At 31.3% G+C, this 23081-nt stretch overlaps 2 protein-coding genes across 6 annotated transcripts; both read left to right on the top strand.

Moving 5' to 3' along the window:
- Positions 1–553: 553 nt before the first annotated feature.
- On the top strand, positions 554–4795 carry LOC109014491 (serine/arginine-rich splicing factor SR45a-like). Of its 5 annotated transcripts, none has more exons than XM_035687837.1 (8): positions 554–712; positions 1140–1240; positions 1320–1415; positions 1617–1725; positions 2592–2741; positions 2978–3010; positions 3619–3685; positions 4347–4795. In XM_035687837.1, exons 2-8 carry the CDS (start codon positions 1218–1220, stop codon positions 4523–4525), a joined length of 657 nt encoding a protein of 218 aa, XP_035543730.1. In that variant the 5' UTR covers positions 554–712; positions 1140–1217; the 3' UTR covers positions 4526–4795. The 5 variants fall into 5 exon arrangements, with proteins under 5 accessions (XP_035543730.1, XP_018852527.1, XP_018852528.1 ...); XM_018996982.2 differs by having other exon boundaries at positions 555–712; positions 1218–1240; XM_018996983.2 differs by having other exon boundaries at positions 556–712; positions 1218–1240; positions 2978–2980.
- Positions 4796–17421: 12626 nt separating this feature from the next.
- Positions 17422–21693, top strand: LOC109014490. Its single transcript, XM_018996980.2, has 8 exons — positions 17422–17932; positions 18576–18781; positions 18872–19343; positions 20251–20395; positions 20550–20680; positions 21113–21175; positions 21260–21325; positions 21399–21693. The coding sequence occupies exons 3-8, from the start codon at positions 19152–19154 to the stop codon at positions 21477–21479; spliced, it is 678 nt and encodes a 225-aa protein (XP_018852525.1). The 5' UTR covers positions 17422–17932; positions 18576–18781; positions 18872–19151; the 3' UTR covers positions 21480–21693.
- Positions 21694–23081: the final 1388 nt, after the last annotated feature.

Consider the following 23081-nt stretch of genomic DNA (forward strand, 5'->3'; position numbering starts at 1 on the left):
AGGTTGAACTTGTTGAAGAAACTGGATGAAGCACGGCGATTCGCAAAGAGCCATCGATGGTTCATAAAATCAAAACACGCCGTTTCGGTCTCTTCCCGCAAACCACTTCAAATTTCGTCTTCCCCACTTTATCCATGCGCACCGTTTCATTAAATCTCATTTCAAGTCAGCTTTGGTGCGCTTCGGTGCCCAAAAATGCTTGAAAGAAGAGTTTTTCTTATAACATTGACATCCGACAATATCATCTACATCAACGTCATTACGCATATCGGTCCGCAAATTTATGAGCAATACTAGGTACAGTCTTCACTTGGGGACTGCATGTGCAGGTCTAGATTATTTTAACTTTAAAATTTTATAAAATTATAAAATTATCCATTCTAAAATAATATTTTCTCTCATTTAAGTATGTATCTGCGCATACAATCTCCACTTCAAAACTGCAAATAGAATTTATCTAAATTTATTTATACGTAGCAGAATCTTTTAAAATAATAGTACTAGAATAAAAGAGCCCAAGCCCAATAAATACCGGGCCAGTAGATTTCAGTTTGCACGTGGGAAGCTCCATTACGATTTCTCACACACGTGGTTCCGCACTGCACTCTTCGACGATTCGCTTTATGCAAAGCTTTTCAGAATCTGCAAGCAGATCAGGGGTTCGCTCACTGTATTAGGGCACCCGAGCTGACTCCGCGAATCTTCCGCCAAGGTAAAGCTACGATGGCTCGCGTTTTTCAAGATTTCCCTCTTCTGGAAAAAGCTAGGGCTTCGAGTTAGGTTTTTGTTTGATTTATTTTGATGTGAGTTTGTTTAAACCTCGGAGGCAAGAAAAGTTTAGATATTTGTATATAGAGATTTTATTGGGTGTATGAGTTTCTATTAGGTCAGATATGAATCTTATCTGCTTGGTTGCTGAGAAAATGCAAGATATATATGTATAACAGCTAGAAATTTAGAACTGTAAATTTGGAAATATCTGAAATCTTAGAACTATATGGATGAGTTAGCTCGCGCTTGTTCCTGCGCGTGTCTCTATTGTCTCATAATTTGTGTGTGGGTGAGTTCTCTGAAAGTAAAAGATTTAATGCCGCTGAAACTTGTAGCTGACTACATACACACTTTATACATATACATAGCATGCCACGATGGGTCATAGTTCAAATTCAGTGAAATTGAAGGGTGTCTGATATGTTCTTGTTTTTGTGTACTGGTAGATGTCATACTCAAGGGAAGCAAGGTGAGTTTCCTTTCATTGATTTTGTCCATAAATTTGTATTTATGAGTTGCACACGACTATTTATTGTTTATGCTTCTAGGTCTGCCTCGCCACGGGACTCTATTTCACCTGTCAGACATCGTCGATCAAGGTCAAGATCAAGATCAATTTCAAGGTCGAGGAGAAGTCGGTCCAGGTATGCAGTTGTTCTCAACCATTAATTACGGTATGTTGAAATAGATGCATCTTTACCTAAATTTGTTTCTGTTTTATGCTATGCCATAATATGTGTGTACTTTTACTTATAAAAAAATAATAAAAATTTATGTTGATCTGAAGATGCTTCCCTTCTTAATAATATTAAGTTTATATGATAAGTCAATTGTTTTTGCTCCAGGAGTCACTCTGGAGATGTAGCCAATCCTGGGAATAACTTATATGTAACAGGATTGTCCACAAGGGTTACTACCAGTGATGTTGAAAAGTATTTTGGCAGGGAAGGAAAGGTACGATTCTTGTTATATAATTCTTTTAGTCAGTGTAACATGCATAATTTCCCCTTATATGGACATGGTTTGATTATTTAAATTTATATCGAGTCCCGAATGTTCATAAAAAATGACCTGGATCCAACTTGATTGCCGTGGCTATGGCTTGGGGTTTCTGCCATTTTGTAATTGAAGTTGAAGTCGAGAGATGTTTGTATGTGAAATAAACAGTTAAAATGCTCATAGAAAATAATACCGCCTGTTATTTCCAATAACCTTGTTTTGTCAAATGCCACTTTACTACAATTAAGAAACTTATGTAACTTTTTTTTATTAGTACAGTCAAGAAAGGGCTTTACATAATTTGATACTAAAAATCACTATGTAATTTGGATGTGGTATTTTGACGCTAAAAATATTAATAATCAGAAAGCTACTTTTTCATGTTTAAAAGCTCTATTACTTAAATACATTTTAATGAAGATGCTATTGACTTCTAGGTTTTTTTGGGTTGAAATAACCTGTGTTGTTCATATGAAGGGTTGTTTAATCTCAAATGAATCTCAAGTGGAGTTTATTTGGGTTCCTGTTCTTTTTTTTTATGGGTAAAGGGTTCCTGTAATTTTTAGTTAATGGAATTCACTTGAGAGTCCTGATTATAAAGATTTTGAAAACTTTAGAGTGGATATTGATGCTATATAAACTTTAGGATTTAATCTGAAACAAAGTTCAAACTCAAGGGTTCATTATGTAATATAATTTACGGGGATTAAAAGGCTTCAGTATTTAAGTTGATAACTCTGAGTCAAGAAGAAATCAATTATCTTTCGGAACACTGTCTTTGAGAACAGTTGCTAAACTTTGCATATTAATTTTGATTTCAGGTTTTGGAGTGCCATCTGGTTACAGATCCTCGCACTAGAGAGTCCCGTGGTTTTGGGTTTATCACTATGGAAACAAATGAAGATGCAGAACGCTGTATCAAGTATTTGAATCGATCGGTCTTTGAAGGTCGATTGATAACTGTGGAAAAGGTATTAGTTTCCATCAAAGGTTCTAAATCATTACCATGTAGTGAGAACCAATCACAATTTTCTTTATTACGTTCTCTTTCTTCGAAAAGGTTGCCTGATAAGTTGTGGCAGCAGGTCTGGTCTGTATAGCTCCATCGAATTCACAATCTATGCTCTTAACAGTTGAACCTTTTCCTTCGACATGAGTTCTGCATCGACATTCAAAACTGATCGAATCAAATTCAACTATTTTGCAGGGGGTTGTATGCCCGTCTTTCCTTCCTTCATTAGTACAGTATCTGACCTGGTTCTTTATCTATTTCATTTTTAATTTTTAATTTTCTGGGTTGCCCTAGATACATCATGAACTAGTTCAAGTGCACCAGACTGTTAGCCTGGTGCACAATCTATGCTCTTAACAGTTGATGATGTATCAAATTCAACTATTTTGCAGGGGGTTGTATGCCCAAAAGACTTCATTAGTACAGTATCTGACCTGGTTCTTTATCTATTTCATTTTTAATTTTCTGGGATGCGCTAGATACATCGTCAACTAGTTAAAGTGCAGCAGACTGTTAGGCTTGTCCTGCTTAATTCCTTTGAGGTGGATGTCCTATCTTATTTATAACATCTGCCTTCAGTACATGACAGACCGCATCCCCAATGATAAGGGTAGCTGGTGTCACTCAAAAAATATGAGTATTAGAATATTCCTTGAATTCCCCCTATGTTTTTGTGGATTAGTATCGTGATTGTTTTAGAGGGAAATCCTCATCTTCTTGAGATGTGTATTAATTTTCCAAACAGGTGTTTTTGGAAAGCACTGCAATTTTTTCACTACACTGTTGGATTGTTTATCTGCCATGACATTATTTTGCTATTTGTGAACTTAATGCAGGCAAAAAGGAAACGTGGCAGAACACCGACACCGGGAAGGTATCAAGGTTTAAGAGACAATAGACGAGGTACATTCTGGAATAACTCTTGCAGTAACCTGGGGAAATTTGTTTATTGTGTTATGTTGCGCTATAACTGGTTGTGACCTGATCTTGCATACTTCACTGTAGTTTCTGAGGAAAAAACTAGCGTCTGGAATAAATGTGTATCAAATAATTAATAAGTTTTATTTGGGGCTTCCATTTGATCCTTTATCCTTTAAGCAAGACACTCTAGGAGTTTGTCTGATTCATCAGCCTTTTGTGCTTTGCTCTCTAGGCTGATCCTATAATTTGGGGGAGCACATAATCGAGCTTGACGTAGGCCCATATTAAAACTAGAGGATCATTTTAACAGAAAGGATCTCCACTGCACAATTGTAAAGTGTGACTAAAGGTGACCTTTGATTTTTCTTTTTTGGCTCTGCCCATGGAAACAATTTTTCAAACTCGGTTACCATGATTATGATTATGGTCAGGGCCACCTAGAGCAGTTGTTGATGACGTATTCAAACCTAGCTCAGTTCGTCAGCTTTCAGTTGTGGTTTGAGTCATATACTTTAATCCCAATTAAGTCAGAATAATTTATTTCATACAAGGGTCAGTTGTGGGCCGACCTATCTTGCCAGTTAGTTTTCCTACCCCCCACCCCATTTTTTTCATGGACTAATTGGTAGCCAAAAATGTGCAGGGTATGGTCGTAGAAGGTCTCCAAGCTTTTCACCTCGCCGGTGGCAAGACAAAGATTCCTATTCAAAGAACCGGCGAGGAAGATCACGCTCTCCATATAGTAGGACGGATGATTATGACTCGCACAGGAGGCGCAGGGAACGGTCCTGGTCGGCTGGACCTAGTGGCTACACTAGATAGAGCAAAAATTATTGAATAATAGCTAGTCTCTCTATCACCCCCTGCATTTACTTGTTCGTAAACCGGACGTGGGCTTTCCCTGTGAAGCGTGGGATTTGAGTGTCTTTCGTAAAACAATTAACAACTCTCTCTCTCTCTCTCTCTCTCTCTCTCTCTTTATGGGATGTTTGTATTGTGTTGTAAACATTTTACGCTACCAGACTATCAATCACGCTGGCTTTGTAAGAGATTACTTGTGGTTGTCAGTTAGTATTTGTCTTGGGAACAGCATCGATTTTCGCAGCTCGCGTTGAGCTATTTTGCTGATGCACATGGACAAAATAACCAGCACTACAAGGAAGTTAGCCAGTATCACACTAATTTATATTTATTTATTTTATTTAAATTCAATCTTCATATTAAATTAACCATTCACTTTTGATATAATAATTAAATATTATTAAATTAATAATTTTTTTATTTAATTTACTTATATCACGTTTTATAATTCTATTAATTTAATAAGAATAATAATTATATTTTAATTAAATTAATATTAAAAAAATCATATTTTCAAAAATGATTTAATACTAATAACAAAAAATTGAGATTAAACTTATCTAAAATTTTATCTAAATTTCTTATTCATTAATCAAATATCTAGTAACGTACTCATTTCAATGTCAATAAAAAATTCACCTGCATAAACACCTACAAGTAGTTGAAGTGAGAAATTAATATTTTAATATTTAGTAAATTAATTATATTTCTTCATCTTTAGCCAACTACTGTGACAGAAGTTTAAATTGTTTTAGAAATCATGTGGGGTTTATTGGCATAGATTATTTAAATTTTAGTCATTCTTCAACTTTGGCCAAGCCAATGAGATTGCAACTACAGGAGTCTGATAATTTATGAGACGACATGATGAAAAATTTATAAATAGTAATTAGATAATTTATGAATAGTAATAAAATAATTTGATTTAAAATATTTTATATAGTTTTGATAAATGAGAGAAAAAAAATTGAATAAAAATATTATAAAATTAAAATATTATTATTAGAATAATGCTACTTATCACATTAGAATTATAAGTATTGTGCAATTATTTTTAAAAAAATGAGATTTATAATAATTTTTTTTTTTCATATGTATTTCGTATTTACTTTTTTCAAAGAGATTATACGGCGCTTACGCTTTCTACGACTGTAAATATAATTTTTCTTATTTTTATTTTGAAATTTACAAATTTTGAATTATTTTTATATTTTGTTTAAAAGTTTGAGAGAAAGTTGTAATGATTCAATAATGATTAGATGAAAAAAGTTAAAAATTAAAAATTAAAAAATATTTGTGTTGGAATTGTGTCTGGATGTTGAGATGAAATGAGATTAAATAGGATGAGACCATAATTGAAATCAAATAGTAGATGTTTGGAAAAGTTTTTCATCTCATCTCATATTTATCTCAAATATCATTCAAATACAAATACTTTCAAATAAATCATTATAATTTTTTCAAACTTTTAAATAAAAAAAAATCAATTTTTCAAATTACAAAATAAAAATAATATTATAAAAATATTTTAATTTTATAATATTCTTTATTTAATTTTTTCTATCATTTTTCAAAATTTAATAAAATTTTAAATTATTTTATTACTATTTACAAATTATTTTATTTTTATTTATAAAATTTTCATATTACCTCATACATAAAACGTCCTTACTTTTTTTCTTTTTCTTTTTTCCCCCTTTATTTCTCTCTTTTTGGTCATTCTCGGATAATGATAGACTTTTACCATCTATTTATTATTCCATAATATATTTAAAATTTAAATATTGGTAGCTCGTAGATAGTAAACCTATCTTTATCCTTCTCTGCCGTATCACCTGACATGTGCCAGCCTGCAACTTGACGAGACCCTTTACTAACTCCATCTTTGCTGTTGTCATGTACGTGCGTGCATGCAGCCCTCACACGTCACCTCACTTGGCGGTATATCATTTGAATATCTAACTTCGAGACACCCTCTTTACTTTTCTACGAATCCCGACGACATTCAGTAAACAAAGTAAAGTATTAACTATGCAATTCACATTGGATTTCAGCTTCAGAATCAATCCGCAAAGTCTCCGCTCTACACTATAATTTCACGTCCAGTAGCCAGTAGGACTGGCTCGGGTGATATTCAGTGTTCACTGCGATTAGAAGTAGACCGAACACTTGTATTTATATTCATTTTGGTCTGGAAGTGGCCATGCATGGGATCTAAAGTTATTCCTGGGGTAGGAAACATTAGTTTTTAATGAGAGGCATGGAGTCATGTTTAGCCCATATCGTGGACCTTCCTACACCATGCCTATAATGGTCCAATCTGTCTTCCCAAATTTGCTCTATTCCTTCTAGAGAGTTAGAAATGCACTCCAGCTAGTTCTACTCTTTCAAGGGTTTGAGTTATGAATGCATCCTTCATCCTTGTTGATAGTAATTTACTTGGTCCTTTGAATTTGTTTCCCAAAACAGTATAAAAAAGATAAACTGATCATTACCCTTGGGTTCTATCTCTGGTTCAAAGTAGACAGACTACTAGCAAGTGCAAAACAACCACACCATCAAGGACGTTGGTGTTTTTGTAGTCTTTCAATCCCATTTTGATTTTTTTTTTCTTCGCAAGTTAATCATTGCATAGATAAACTACGCGGTTACAATCAATGTTTTGAAATTAAAAACATTGGTTACAAGGATATAAGATTTAGTGGGATGGGAGTCCCCGACAATTTTCCCAAAACAAACAAAAAACAGCACTAAAATAAAAATAAAATAAAAAAGAGGAAAGTCAAAAGCTTGGCTCCAACCCGGTCCCACAAGGGGATGCCGCTCAAAAGTGGTTTTAAAATACGACTAAACGCCATAGTTGAGAGGGGTGCACTGCATTTCATTGATCTGGTCCAACTGTAAGAGACTATCACGACCATATCATCTTGATCGCTTGTTAGGGAAAACAGGAATATAGGAGAATAGCAACTAGAAGACCCGATACACCAGCAAAAGACCGTCATTGACGACAGTTGCGCATTTAGGACACTCGTCGCACTAAGCAAGAAAGGAGCAGGCGGATCTGAAAGATCCGAGGCCGCTGGCCACGGTGGTGCCACGTGTGGTGGCTGGAAACTCCTTCTGATGCGGAGGCGCATGAGGCCTACGAGCACTGTAAGCTGCGCGTGAGCCACATGCACCATTGATTTGAACAGTTTTCTTCCTCATCAGACAGATCGGCGGATGTGGAGACCAGTGGAGACGTTGTGATAGATGACTTGATGAGGAATGAGAGAAAAATAAAAAATGGAGAAACAAGAAAAATGGAGATGTTGATGGTAACCCATTTTGATATTTAGAATATATTAGTATATATGTAAATAATAGTTAAATAGTTTGAGTTAAAATGTTTTATTAAGTTTTGAGAAATGAACGAGAAAAAATTGAATAAAAATATTATAAAATTAAAAGATTGTTTGAATATAATTTTTTAATATTATTTTGTTTTGAAATTTGAATAGTTAGTATTATTTTTTATGTTTTAATTTGGAGTTTGATAAAATTATAATGATTGTGTAATGATTAAATGAAAAAATTAAATATTATAAATTGAAAGTATTTTATATTTAAATGATGTTTGTAAAGAAAATATATGAGAATAATTGAGAACAGTTGTGTTACTAAACAGAGCCTCAACTACATTTGTATGTTGAGAGGTGATATCGGATGATCTATGAATAAAAGTAAAAAAGGTCATGAATAATAGTGAATAATTTATTAATAGTAGTGAATTGTTTATGAATATTAGTGAAGTAGTCTTACCAAACATAGCCATAGCCTAAGCTGTGTTTGGGTAGTTGTTTGATTATTTAATATTTTATCATTACTTTTCACCTACTTTTCATTACTATTTATTATTATTTAATATTTTATCATTAATTTTTCATTACTATTTACTGATCATCTGAAATCACCTCACTACCCAAACATAACCAAAGCATCCTCATTGACTTAGGCATGCTTCAACTTTAGCTAAAATTTAGCTAATATTTCCATTAAAACTCTCGTATTGGATTAGGCATTGGTATATAAATTTGATTATGAGTTTCAACAAATTTATTGAGCTACAGAAACTAAGGCAAATGAATTTTATATTATTTCTCATTCATTTATGAATATATTTTGTAGATATTTTAATATTTTGTATTTGAAAATGAAGTTAATTTAGGTTGATAGATGGATTTTTATGTATTTTAATATATAAATTGATGGAAATTATGAAAAAAAAAAAAAAAAAATTTAAAAAGTAAATAATGATTAAATAAGTAGATAAAATTATTTTATTATTATAGAAAGTGAGATACCTAATCCAATGTGTAATTCAAATTTTGAGTGATTAGCCAAAAGTTAAAAAAGTGACATGTTAGCTAAACTTATCTAAAATTTTGCCTAAATTAATGATAAGGTTGTAAAGGGTCATTTGGACAGTGAGTTGATATGAGATAAGTTATATTTTTAAAAGCTTGTGTGTCTGAATTTAGAAATGAAATGAGATAGTTTTAACTTTTTGAATGATTTGATAGTTGTAGGCCTCACCAATTATTGCATAATGTTTGTAATGACTGAGTATTATTTACAAATAAATTTGTATTAACTAATAGCAATTAATAAATACATACCCAAAAAAATATTAAAATCACATAATTAATAGCAAATCATTTTCGGAATTTAGATTAATCTATAATTTTCAAAAATCAAAGTTTTTTATTATAATATATATCATTCTAATTATGAATTAAAAATTATTAAATATCATTCGTTATTGCAGCTCAAACACATTATTTCATATGGGTCAATATTAACAATTATGGGTGGGTCCGAAAAAAATTGACAGTCTAACCTTCACATTACAACAACGAAAATTTATCCCATGTTTCTAGCTGAAAAGTTTCATACATGTCCAAGCCCCGCACATATATAGTATTATTGTTATGATTTGGAATATTAATGTTAGAATTCTCAATGATAGCTTATTCCAAACATATTTAATTTGTATAATCAATAAAGTTTATAAAATATTAAGATTCGAAGACCGCAGTGTATAAGATAAGGATTGGATAGTAAGATGATATGAGATGATTTTAGATTAAAATTGAAAGTTGAATAAAATATTATTAAAATATTATTTTTTAATATTATTATTGTTTTAGAATTTGAAAATATTGAATTGTTTATTATATTTTATATAAAAATTTAAAAAAATTATAATAATGAAATGTGATGAATTAAAATTATTTTTAAATTTAAATAAAAAATTATAATAATAAAATGTGATAAATTGAAATTATTATAGAATTCAAACCGGGTCTAAATCATTTTATTTTTAGAAAAGAGAGGAAAGCTGGGTTAATTTTTTTGTCAATCAGTCAGTGAGTTGTCAAGTCACTGAAGGTAAAAAATTGAACATAGCTTCAAGCCAAACTTATTCATATTATTGTTAGATTTTCTGCCTTTTTTTTTTTATTATTATTATTATTATTATTGTTGTTGTTGTTGGTTTACTGAATTTTGCGCATTTTTACTCGATAAACTCTCTTAATCTTTAATATTTTTCTGGTTTTTAAAAAGTTTTCTTTCTGAATAGAAAATCCTGATAGGCAGCTAAGACATAAGCTTGAGAAAGCAGTTGAGAATAGCTAGCTAGCAGGAATCAAAACAATAATTATGGATTTATATAATTCAAATTGTTCTTATGATGGTCATAATGTTAACAAGCAACTTCAGTCAGTTCTATAGGATACATATTTCTTCCCTTTATGAACCGAACGGTACTGTACTGCTGTGCAGGTTTTTATTTTTATAAAGGAAGAAGATAAGATTGGGAGGGTGGAAGAGACTTTATCACTTTTAGTTCCGTTTGAATAGTGAGATGAGATAAAATAATTTTAGATAAAAATTAAAAGTTGAATAAAATATTATTAGAATATTATTTTTTAATATTATTATTATTTTAAAATTTGAAAAAGTTGAATTGAAATTTAAAAAAGTTAAATTATTTATTATATTTTGTATAAAAATTTAAGAAAATATTAATGATGAGATAAGATAAGTTAAGATGATTTCTCAATTCAAATGGAGCCTTAATTCTAGATGAGTTTGTAAAGACTCACAATTCACAAGTCAAAATTCCTCACAACATAAGAGGGAGGATACCTATAGCATTCTTATCCGGTTCCCTAAATTTTAGCTAAAAATGACACTCACTAATCTCTATAATTTTATCCTAAATTTTGTTAATTTTAAAAAAACCTTCTACATCTCATTCCCTATAATTTATCTGTTCTGTTAAAATAATATTCTTCTATTGTTTTATTATCTTTTTCTCTCACTTTTATTTGCATTCTTCACCACTAACTCTTTTGTTTTATTATCTTCTTTTCAAATATCACATTCTAATAATTTTATAAATAATTATAAGATTTTTTTTCCAAATACAATATTATTTTCAATCCAACATAAGTATTAAAAATAATAATTTTTTTTAATATGTGCATTTTCCAATACAATGGGATTTTTAATATGATATTGCCTATATATACTTGAGTAACATTTGATTTGCATTTTTCTAACGGTAACATTTTTTTCATTTTCATATAATGGTAATATTTTTTCGATTTCTCTAACGGTAATACCTATCCGAGTATTGTTAATAAAATTTTTTATCATTTTTTCAACGTTAACATTTTGAATTCATACCTCCAATGGTAACATATTTTGTCATTTCTTAAACGGTAACTTTTTTTGTTTTTTCTCTAACGGTAATATTTTTTATCCTATATGTAATGATAACTTTTTTCTCTATAAATACACATTCTGGTTGCATTCATATTCTCAGAAACCCAAGTCTCATTTGATCTTAGAACCGAAATTCAACATTCCCCCATCATCTCCAACTCCCTTCATCAGATGACTCGTTCATTCTTTCGTAAATTGATCATATACTTGTCCTCTAAAGACTAGTTGGATGTTGTTGTTAAAGCCGAGGCCGATGGAGAGTCATCAAGGCATCGTGGCAATCGCAAACGTCGTAAGTTTATTCGGCGTGATCATATTCAAGGGCATGAGTGCCTTTTTCACGACTATTCCACAAAAAATTCAGTATATCACTCGAATATATTTCGAATGAGATTTCAGATGAGTCTAGGGGTGCAAATGGTCCGGTCCGGCGAACGGTCCATCATTTTTCCAGACCGGACTGGACCGAACACCCAAAGGGATCGGACTAGACCGATAGTCCGATCGGGTCTAATTTTTTTATTTTTTAAATAATTAATAAAAAAAATTATTTAATATACTAAATTAAATTAAGTGACATATCAATATGGATTATGTAACAAACTCAATAAAAAAATATTTTATATGGTTAATGATAATAAATTAGATGAAAATTATATTATTAATTTATATAATTACTATATAATTAACTAATTGATATTATATATTAGTTAATTCATAGAATATTAACAAGTGTTAATAACATATTTAAAATTTTATATTGTTAATTTATAGAATATTAATAAGTATTAATAATATATTCAAAATTTTATATTGTTAATTGAACAATTATTATATATAAAATATATATAATTTTTTTTTTTCATTCGGTCCTCTAAAATGTGGACTGGACCGGATCGGTCTAAGTCTCGGTCCGGTTATCACCCCTAGATGGATTGTCACCTATTTATCTGTATTCTAAATGAGATAGAAGCTTACGAGTCCTACTTCGTCCAGAGAAAATATAATGCCGGAAGATTTGATTTATCTTCTATGTAAAAGATAACTGCATCGCTTAGAATGCTAGTGTATGGGGTTACTGAAGATTTTTTGGATGAATACATACGTATTGTAGAAAGCACCGCAATTGAGAGCCTAAAAAAATTTCTGCAAGATAATCGTAACTATTTTTTCAGATAAATATTTGCAGTCACCAAATGCCAATGATATTGCTCGATTGCTTGCGGTTGGTGAACAATAGGGATTCCCAGGAATGCTGGGAAGCATTGATTGCATACATTGGAAGTGAAAAAATTGTCCCGTTGCCTGGAAATGTCTTTACTCTGGCCACATTTGGGACCAAAGTTAGATCCAATGGTAAGGAAAAATTATACAGAACAATACGCATCAGATTCAACCATGGGAAATGGATTATGTGTAAAATCGTGGATCAAAAATGACAAAGTCCAACCATGGGAGGGGGTTTCAATAAGTAAAATCGTACGAAATATGGTACAACTAACATATACTTGAGCCGATGAAGAGAAACCACCGTCAATGATGACAGCAAATGCGACAAAGGGCAATCGAGAGTCGAGAGAGAGAAACATGTGAGACCAACAACCCAAAAGGGATGAGAGAAAGAGATTGAGATGTACAATGATTCTCCATAAAATCAAACAACTATAGCTCATCTAAAATCAAATGGTAAAATAGGGAATGAGATGGGAAGAAATTTTTCATCTTCTTCCTAAAATTTTCTCTAAAATTTAGAAATAACAATGATTTAAGACACCAAATTAAAATGCTCTTACAAATACAAAATTCATCTTGAGGGCTCAAATCTCATTGGAGTTCAATAAGAACCCGAATAACTTAAATCCAACATGGATTCTCATATCATGCCAACAGATCATACAAACAAAAAAAAATTAGTCAAAAAAAATTATATAAAAATAAATTTATAAATTAACGTATTTTTTATATAATACGTTTAATTATAGAATTATTTTTAATTTAAAATAAATTTAATAAATCACTTGCAGTTACGAGTCACGACAGTCTATTTTTATATATATATATTTTTTGGTAGGCAGCAGTTTTTTTTTTTATTAAAAAAGCATGAAATACCAAAAAAAAAAAAAAGAAAATGCTCTGGGTCCGAATTGTGTCCCGAATGAGAATTTTTTTTTTTACTGAATGATTAAAAAAATATTTTTTAATAATATTGTAAATTTTATATTTTTTTAAAAAAATATTTATAATAATTAAAAAAATAAGAAAAAAAAATCTTTTTGGGACACATTTTGGAACCGAATTCGAAACCCATAGTTCTAAAAAAAAATAGAAGGGATGGAGAGAGAGAGTACGGGGGAGTGGGGTCCACCTCTTGAAATTTCTAAAAATCTGAAAGCGGGCTTTTCAAAATGCGTTCCAGCTAAGCTCGCTGGCATTGCGCCGACGTCCGACTTCAAAATCCCAAAAAGAAAAGAAAAATGTTGTTTTGCCTAAACTTGTCCTTTATTTTGATATTTCATATATTTTATTTTTTTAATAATAATTAAACAAGTGATTATTAATATATTAATATTTTTTATATTTTTTAAAAATATTTTAAAATGATAAAAAATATGAATAAAGAAATTAAAAATAAATAAATAAAAATTTGATTTAACTGTTACTTGGAACGGTACTATTCAGACAATATAATAGTATCATTCCAAAAAGAATAAGGAAGAATAATAATAGTCTTATCACATTTTTACTATTCTTTTTAATTTTTATTATACCATATAGTATATAATATTATTTTTAAAAAATAAAATTAGGAGATGTTTAAATAGTACGTTAAAATGAGATGAGTTGAGATGAAAATTATAAATTAAATAAAATATTATTTTTTAATATTATTATTATTTTGAGATTTAAAAATTTTATATTATTTCTTATATTTTATGTAAAAATTTATAAAAATTATAATGATTAGATGATATAAGATTAGTTGAAAGTGTTATTGTATCTAAACCTAACCTAATCTAGTGATATATAAATATGAAAAATTATTTTTATTAGTTATTGACTTACTATTTACTATCTCATACTTCATATTTAATAAAAAAATTTCTAAAAAAAGACCACCACACTTAATGAAAAGAAAATTATATATGTGAGGTTGAAAATAAATACTAGTTAATGTATAAAATTTTTCTATAAATATTATTGATAAGAGTGTGGTACTTTTAATCATGGTTTTTTTAAAAAGTTTTTTCAATTATAAAAATTAAAAAAAAATATATCTTAAATTCATTGCTTTATTTATTTTTGTATTCCTCAACAGTTCTAAATATACTGGGGAACAGTTGCTCTGATTTGGTACTATTTTTGTTTGATCTTACGGTACAAATGATTGTACAATACCATACATTTGCTGCTGGGATAAGATCCGACAGCTGTGTCCCTGACACGTGTACTTCATTTGTCTCTCCCCACCTTTCTTTCAAGTAACCGGTCATTGGCTTGGCTTGGCTTGGCTTGGCTAAGCTATATTAGCAGCTAGCTGTGTCAGAGCTCAAACTTTTCTAAATGCCCTACCATGCCCTCCTGTGTCAGATAGAGAAGACTCGTGACTCGTGAGACGTCACAGACCGTTGTCGGAGCACGCCCTCCCCCACAGAGTCTGGCCCAATAATCCTAAATGGTGATTGTATTAGCAATTTCAGAAATGTAATGGACGATGCAGTATTACATTGTCTCAGTGTAAGGATAAAATGAGTTAAATGGTAACGTCGTTGAGGAGTCAAGTCAACATGCAAGTATAAAGAGGCCAATAGGAATAAAGGGAGAAATTAATTTTCTTCTAACCAAACAGAATAAAGAATGGACATAAAGTAGTAACGTGACTTAACTTGTGTTTGATAGTAGAATATTACTATTCACAACTCATTTCAACATCCAAACGTAGTCTTAAAGTTTAAGAAATGAAATTTAAATTAATAAAAAGTAAGAGATAATAGAGATTGATTGAGATGAATTGTAAATAATTGAGATATTTTGTATGAAAATTTGAAAAAGTTATAATAATGAGATGAGATGAATTAATGTAGATTTTAAATGCAAACGAGTTTGGATAAATAGATACTCTTATCTCATCTTAATATCCAAAACCACAAATAAAACATTTTTCAATTTTAAATTTTAAATTTTTTTATCTAATCATTACCTAATTATTACAACTTTTATAAAATTTAAGAAAATATCAACTTTTTGAAATCTCAAAATAAAAATAATATTTTAACTTTATAATATTTTTATTAAACTTTTTCTCTAATTTCTTAAAATTCTATAAAATATTTTAACTCGATCAATTTTTATTCATCTAATCTCAACAATATCTCACTATTATTCACAAATCATTGCAATTTAAAAGAGAAGCTACGACCAAAGAGAATTGGAGGATTTTTAGGAGAGAACCAATGAGGCTTGTAATTGGGGGAAGAGAGGAGGAGCAAGAGGGTGGTCATCTTTAATCTATGAGATCATCCGACTATACTATTGGATACCTGAGATCGAAAAATACACCAACATGACATTGTTTTAGTGAAGTAGGCGATAATAACTAGTATAATGTTGTGCTTAGGTGACAGGATTTAAGTATTATAACTCATCGTTTCTCATTAGTCGGTATGATCTCTAGTACAAGCCAGCTGCCAGACACATCAATCAGGAAGGAATAGATGTAGCTAGATTTATAAGAGATTGTGTTAGGAAATCAAAATGACACTTGAGATTAATGCATGGCATAGTTGACATGTAAAAAGCTTACTCTCTTATCAGATTAATGCATAGCATTGTAGCTTGGCAGTTGTGTTGCTCACTAGTGGTGTAAGTGCATGTCGGAGGTGCTGTCAACTTTACAAAAGTTGAAAATCCAAAACAAAGTATAAAAAGGTAAAAATACATAGATTTATTTTACAATTAATCTAAATAAATTTAGGAATTATTTGGATTTAGAGACTATCTCAACTTATCTCATTTTATCATTATAATTTTTTCAAACTTCCACACAAAATACAATAACTAATTCAACATTTTCAAATTTCAAGATAAAAATAATATTAAAAAATAATTTTATAATAATATTTTATTTAATTTTTAATTTTTATTATTACAATAAAAATTAAAACCTCTAAATCTCATTTCATCTTAATTTACTATCCAACCCTCTACTTAATCTTGACTTTACTCATTTTAAAATAAATGTAGGATGTTTAAAGGAGAGGAATTACAGTTTTCAAAAAAGAAAAAGACATGACTTTTTAATATTTTATGGGAAATAGATAGGTAAGGGGATGTTTGGTAATGTTTTTTGTCTTATCTTTTTTTATTTTTGGTTGATCTGATCAAATTTATCCATTTTATCTCATTTAATTTCATTTATTTATCAAATATCACTAAAAACTAAAAACTTTTAATTTAATCATTACATTTTTTTCAAACTTTCAAATAAAATATAAAAAAATTTAAAGTTTTCAAACATCAAAAAAATATAATATTAAAAAATTATATTTTAACAATATTTTAATTTTATAATTTTTTTATTCAATTTTTTTCTCTCATTTTTCAAAATTTCATAAAACATTATAACTCAAAGTCTCAAATAATTTTACTACAATTTACATATTTCTCATTTAATTTACATATTCATTTTAGCTTATAACTTATGTAAAATAATTTATTTTTTAATAATAAACTTTTTTTAGAAAGAGAACAAGATTTGCATCAATTAAACTAAGGTCCTATACAAAAATTATTTCATCTCATTATTATAATTTTCTCAAATTCTCATTTAAAATATAATAAATAATTCAATTTTTTTAAAATTTTAAAAATAATATTATAATAAAATTATATTCAATCTTTTAAGTTTCATTTAAAACCTAACTAACAATTATATATATAATTAAATAGGAGGTGCGAGTACCCGCGAATCAAAATTCAAACAGAGGAGATTGGAGAGAGATGAGCCGGTGATGCTATAAAAAGATCCCAGGCATTATCGTGCAAGAAATCTTACTTCAGCAGTGTGAACCGGGGCCCACAATATCTGTACCACCAGCGGCCGCTCCACACCAAAAAGGACAAAAGCCGAAAACAGTTAAAGCTGCCCATGCCCAGCCGAGCCAACGGAGCCAGAAAGCCGATAACACTAACCGGAGAGGGAGCGCGAAGTGACTGTACAGAGCTGGCAGTGCGGCTAACCGGCGAAACCGGTTATTAAGTGGGTGACCGTACGGCACATGGCAGGTCGTTTGCCCCCTCCAATGGCAGTTGGTACGCATTTAATGTGCTGCTTCTACTGATTGCCTCTCTCCCTTCCTCCCTCTATCCCAATCTTCTTTCTTTTCTCTCTCTCTCTCTCTCTCTCTCAAAAGCTCTGCATTTTTCACTACCCACGTTCAAAACAACAAATCCAATCCGATATTTTCCACATCCCTCACTCGGTCACTCCTCCGAGAATTTACGCACCGAAATTCGATTCCTCTCCCCCACTAGTTTCGTGGTTTCGGCCGCTCAAATCGGTTTGCATTCTGGCTCCTCTTCCTACACAAACAGGTACTTGAGCTTTTTAAAGCTCCCGGTGCTGCTCTGCTTTCGGAGTTATTGATTCACGGTTTTCTTTTTTATTATTTCGGATTTTCCAATCACATAAATATCGAATGCTCGTTCGTTTTTACTGGCAGTGAATTCCGACTCCTGACTTTCTTTCGCATTTAGACCGATTAGCGGTTCTTTTTATAATCTTGAATCCTTATTCCTTTGAATTTTGATTTTTGTTTACTATTTATGTGAGTTGTCAAGTGGCTTTGAACAGCTTTGGGCATAATAGACAGTGCTGTTTGTGAAAGGGTGTAGTTTTCTTGCCCTTCTTATCTTTTCGATTTCCTCGAAAGCGGAGGAAAAGTAGTATTTCCATGCCTTCAATCTTCTTTGTTTTGTTAGGAAAATAAACTACGGCAATTTTTTAATATTATTTTTACGTCAGATAACTTTCACACGTTTCCAAACGCAATTAACAATTTCGTAACTCAAGAAAAAACAATATCTTTGATTTCTTTAACTTCTTTTCCTGCCCTTTCGCGGGAACCAAACGATGTCCAAGGTTGCCAGTTCTTTGTTTGGTAGTGGACTAGTAAACTGTCATCTAAAGTAGCATTTAATAATTAGCCTGATATTTAATTTGATAATCTTTTTTCAGGTGCGGTGGTGGTGATGTCACTCTAAATTATAAAAAGGCATAAGAAAATAGTGAACTGAATGAACAGTGGATTCATTCATTCATTGTGATCAATCCGAGTCCGTGAAAAGATATCTTGGATGGAATAGGATACTCTCTCCGTGGCTCATCCGCATTTATGATTTAACACGACCTTGAAAAATACGTGTCAGACTTCAAGCACAAAGGTCTCTCTCTCTCTCTCTCTCTTTCTCTCTCATTCGTTAAGTCAATGTCTATAGAAATCTTATGACTCCATTATTTTGTTTCTGCTTCAGGAACCGCAATTGGAGCTGGAAAATTAATGAGTTTGATGGCCTTGGGAAGCTTGTTTTCATTTTGCAGATTAATTCGAGAAGTTTGATTTTAGTACTACAAGCAAAACCCATTTAGAAGTGATAAATGAAGATTTCGGGAACTTGCAAAATTTAGAGATTTTGAGTATTGGATAGTGGAGTTTTTATGTAGCTTTTTTTTACCTGTTAATTGGGTTCGTGTAAATTCAACTTTTAGCCTTACAAAAGAAAGCAAGAAGAAAAGTTGGGAAGGTGAGTCAGAATGTTGGAGCCTGAGCTTTGTACTTCTAGGATTCTTTCGCCTTTCCGCGAGGAAAGTGGGGATGAGGAACTTTCCGTGCTTCCCAGGCATACCAAAGTTATTGTTACTGGAAACAACAGAACAAAGTCTGTGTTGGTGGGCTTGCAAGGCGTCGTCAAGAAGGCTGTTGGTCTTGGAGGTTGGCATTGGCTGGTATTGCTTTATTCCTTTAACTTTAATGAATTCCTTGTTTAATCACTCGCAAGAGGAATCTACTTATCTTACTCGTATTAATGTCTGGTTACTTAGATTGTTATTTTTTGGCTCTCTCTTCTAATGTTGCGTTTAATCGTTTTGATGTGGAAACTAGATTGGGTTCTCTCTACTTCCTTAATTGAATAAGGCTGCACATGGTTAACGTGTGTAAAGGGTTTGAAGGTTTCGAATCTATGTGAAAAGAACAAATCTTTGAAAAAAGTTGCTTTTATTTGGCCGCAAAGCCGAGAAATATTCTGGATTAGGCCATCATGTCTGACCTAGTAAGTTACTATGGATTTTTATAAATATAGAGTTACAAGTTATTAAATTTGGCAATTGGAAATTTGTAGCAAAGAGTGATGCTACATGCAACTACTGTAAATTAATTATTTAATTGAATTCTTCTTTTTTTGTACAGAATTTGTGTGAACCGTGGATGGCTAAGCTTGCAAACATTTAACATTCTATTTTCCCTAGTTCAAAGGGAAAGAAATATTTTAACTATTGTTTTAAACCTAATAGATTGTTACTTGAAGCTTTTTACTTCTAACAATAACTCGAAAATTCTAGCAATGCATGGATTTTGGATGATAATATAATCTAAAGTTTTCCAGATATATGCAACCTTTTTGCTGCAATATAACAATCTCTGTTATTGAAAAAAGAGAAATAATTTTTTTGGGGATTTCATTAAAAATCCTACTTTTTTAGTCTGGAGCTGATTTATGGTTCGTTCGTGTTAGTTGTCACTATAAATTTATTGTCTTTTCAACAGATTGGGATTTTGTCCTCTTTTGTACTGTCACCAATGTAATCCATCTTCAGGTTGCATATGTTTACTGGCAATACTTTGACATGGCAGGTTCTGAAAAACGGGGTTGAAGTAAAGCTGCAAAGAAACGCGTTGAGTGTGCTGGAACATCCTACTGGGCATGAAGAAGATGAGGATCATGATTATGATATCTCTAGCAGTAGTTCTGACATTGGTGAAAAGGATAATGATTTTTGTAAGTTACAGTCTTGAATGATGATGCTTGGTTGTGTGGTCTCTGCATGCCATTCTTATTCAAAAAGGAAAAAACATACGTTTCGGCATGTCATATTCTTCTTCTTTTTTGTTCGAAGTACTGCCTTTAAGGTCGGTTTTGTTTGCTTGAGCAGCTACTAGTATTGAGTTCCACAGACTTAGTAAGCCAAGAATACGGACAAAGCCTTGGGTAACATCTGCATCAGCAAAGTCAACAAATCGTGGCTGTTACAGAGAACTTCAATCCATCCACGCACCTCAAAGAGTAAGAATTTGGAAACTTAAGAGATTTATGAAGCTCGAGGATGTTTTTGTGCAGCTAGCATCTAGGACTCAAATCTTGCTGATGAATGGCTAAAGGATTTTCTATGATAGTTACTAAAAGTAGTCAAGCTTTTTACAGAGAAGAAAAACCATAGTAACCCTTTTTTTTTTTTATACCTTGCTCGAATTCATCTGTAGAGATCTTAGATGCTGGATTAGTTCTTTTTTGTGCCCTCAGGCATCAAAACAAGTATATGGTTTGATGTGGCAATTTGTTGTGGCACTTGGCATCTATTTCTGTGCATTAGGAGTATCTTCTAGATGTGCAATGCACGTGCAAAACTTCACACACAACGATTCTTCAGTTAGCAGATAGTAATTTATGTTTTTGCTAAGCTAAAGTATTTACTCAATCTTTGGTGTGGATTATCAGAGGGTAAACTTGGCCAAATTGGGTACGGACTCATTGTGGAGATATTGCAGACACTTCAGCCTTGTGAGTTTCTGCTTCCTTCTGGACTTGAATGTATTTTTCTGCATATTTGTATTGCTTTTACTTAATTTTAAAATTTAACTGTAGGTGAGCAGCAATTTTAATCCATCGAGGGACCGATTGCTTAACGCCGCACAGCGGCATGTCACTCAGGTCGCTATCTCTCTCTCTCTCTCTCTCTCTCAAATATGCACGCTCATAAATCTGATATCTTTTTCTGATGCAGCTAGAAGTGGACGAGGCACAAGTGATCCCTGAATTTGTTCATGCTGCCAAGAGACACAAGTCAACTGGCAAACTGAGATAAAAGGGGAACTGTGAATGTTGAGTGCTTGTATGATAATATACATATTAGTTTATTGACCCCTAACCTTTAGATGTTGATCCAATTAGCAGACTGATATGAAAGGGTAGTTAGCCAACCATATCTAATCTCTTTCCTGGATTCTAACCCTGTAATATTTGGCGGATGCCTCTCTATTATTATATCAGTAGACGGATATGTCTAACATTCTCATTCATTTTGAGTGACTGATTAAACATTCTGTCTAGGAGGATTTGGACAAAGGTGGACTAAAACCATCCTGACAATGACCCAAGGGAAGTTTTAGCAAACATTATGCCTGTTTGCAACTCATGTTTTGTGCTAAAACGTTGGGTTCCTTCATGTCTACGTACAATATCTAAAGGCAGATTTTATGGGTCTGAAAATTGACTAGGATGATCAAATATTCAAAGGTGGCTTGGGAGGACTAGACATAAAACTACACTTTAATGCACAATGGAAATGACCGCCAACTCAATTATATAATACGATAATGTAGGTGGTGGGGGTGGTTGGGCCAGGCTGTTGTTCGGTGAAACGGAGATCTGTGAAACCAATGTCGTGCAATGCTGACACGTGGATTTCATCCTAATTGACCTGACGTGCCTATGCAATTTCATTTTCATAGTGTAAATATTGTCCACTCTTTTGAATAAAGGGAATAAATAAATAATTTATATAAATAAATTAATTTTTCAACTGTATTCTTTTTAAAAAAAAGTATATAATAATGATAGGATTACTATCTTATTATTATCTATATACTATTTTTTTTATATTTGATGTTTTTTAATTTTTAATTTTATTTAATAATTAAGAAAGTGAATATTAATAAAATTATATATATATTTTTTAATTTTTTAAGTGATTAAGAATGTTAAAAAAAATTTAAAAAAATGATAAAAAAAAATAAATGTATTTAAATAATAGTAATAAAATAGTAAAGTTATCACTATCCGACATAAAATAAAGGAAATAATCGGTTCGGTAAAGTCCAAGGATGCCTAACTGCCCCCGTTTTCTTTGCTGACATTATTGGTTGGTGTATGTACACTGTCACGTTACATAGCCATTGTTGTTCACGGCAAAGATTTTGTGCAGAGTGGCCTCTTGCATTATTGGACCCATGCCTATGGCATGGCATCCTCGAGCTCTCTCTTTTTTGAAGTATAAATGGTATCTTTCATTGACTTTAGTCGTTACAGTATTTCTCCCTCAAAAGAGAACTCATAATCTGTAAGGGTACTTTCTCTTTCCACACCTTTTCATCATTACATATAAGCGCTAATTTAGCAAGTAAATGAGCTGTATGCGTCTCTATAAGAGCAGTTTTATTGAATTAGTTAAAATTAAATGACAGTTTTAATAAATATAAAAAAAATTAATTTTTAATTATTTTATTCACATAAATTTTTATATTAAAATAATTATTTTTTTATTATATAATAATAAAATAATATAAGATGAATTTAGTTTTAGTTATTCACATTAAATCTCTACATTAGATTATACATTTATTCATTATATGGTAATGAATAACTACTAATTTCAAAAATATTTAATTTTTTTAATTATTAATTTTTT

The sequence above is a fragment of the Juglans regia genome, chromosome 2 (assembly GCF_001411555.2).
Source record: "Juglans regia cultivar Chandler chromosome 2, Walnut 2.0, whole genome shotgun sequence".
In the NCBI taxonomy this organism is placed as follows: Eukaryota; Viridiplantae; Streptophyta; class Magnoliopsida; order Fagales; family Juglandaceae; genus Juglans; species Juglans regia.

Bases quoted from the DNA above. Each gene is read 5' to 3' on its own strand.
- LOC109014490 (XM_018996980.2), top strand. From the start codon at position 19,152: ATGTTGGAGCCTGAGCTTTGTACTTCTAGGATTCTTTCGCCTTTCCGC. The intron at 20,396-20,549 runs GTAAGTTACAGT...TTGCTTGAGCAG, and splicing joins TGAAAAGGATAATGATTTTT to CTACTAGTATTGAGTTCCAC. The intron at 20,681-21,112 runs GTAAGAATTTGG...GTGGATTATCAG, and splicing joins CCATCCACGCACCTCAAAGA to AGGGTAAACTTGGCCAAATT.
- LOC109014491 (XM_035687837.1), top strand. From the start codon at position 1,218: ATGTCATACTCAAGGGAAGCAAG. The intron at 1,416-1,616 runs GTATGCAGTTGT...TTTTTGCTCCAG, and splicing joins TCGAGGAGAAGTCGGTCCAG to GAGTCACTCTGGAGATGTAG. The intron at 3,011-3,618 runs GTACAGTATCTG...AACTTAATGCAG, and splicing joins CGTCTTTCCTTCCTTCATTA to GCAAAAAGGAAACGTGGCAG.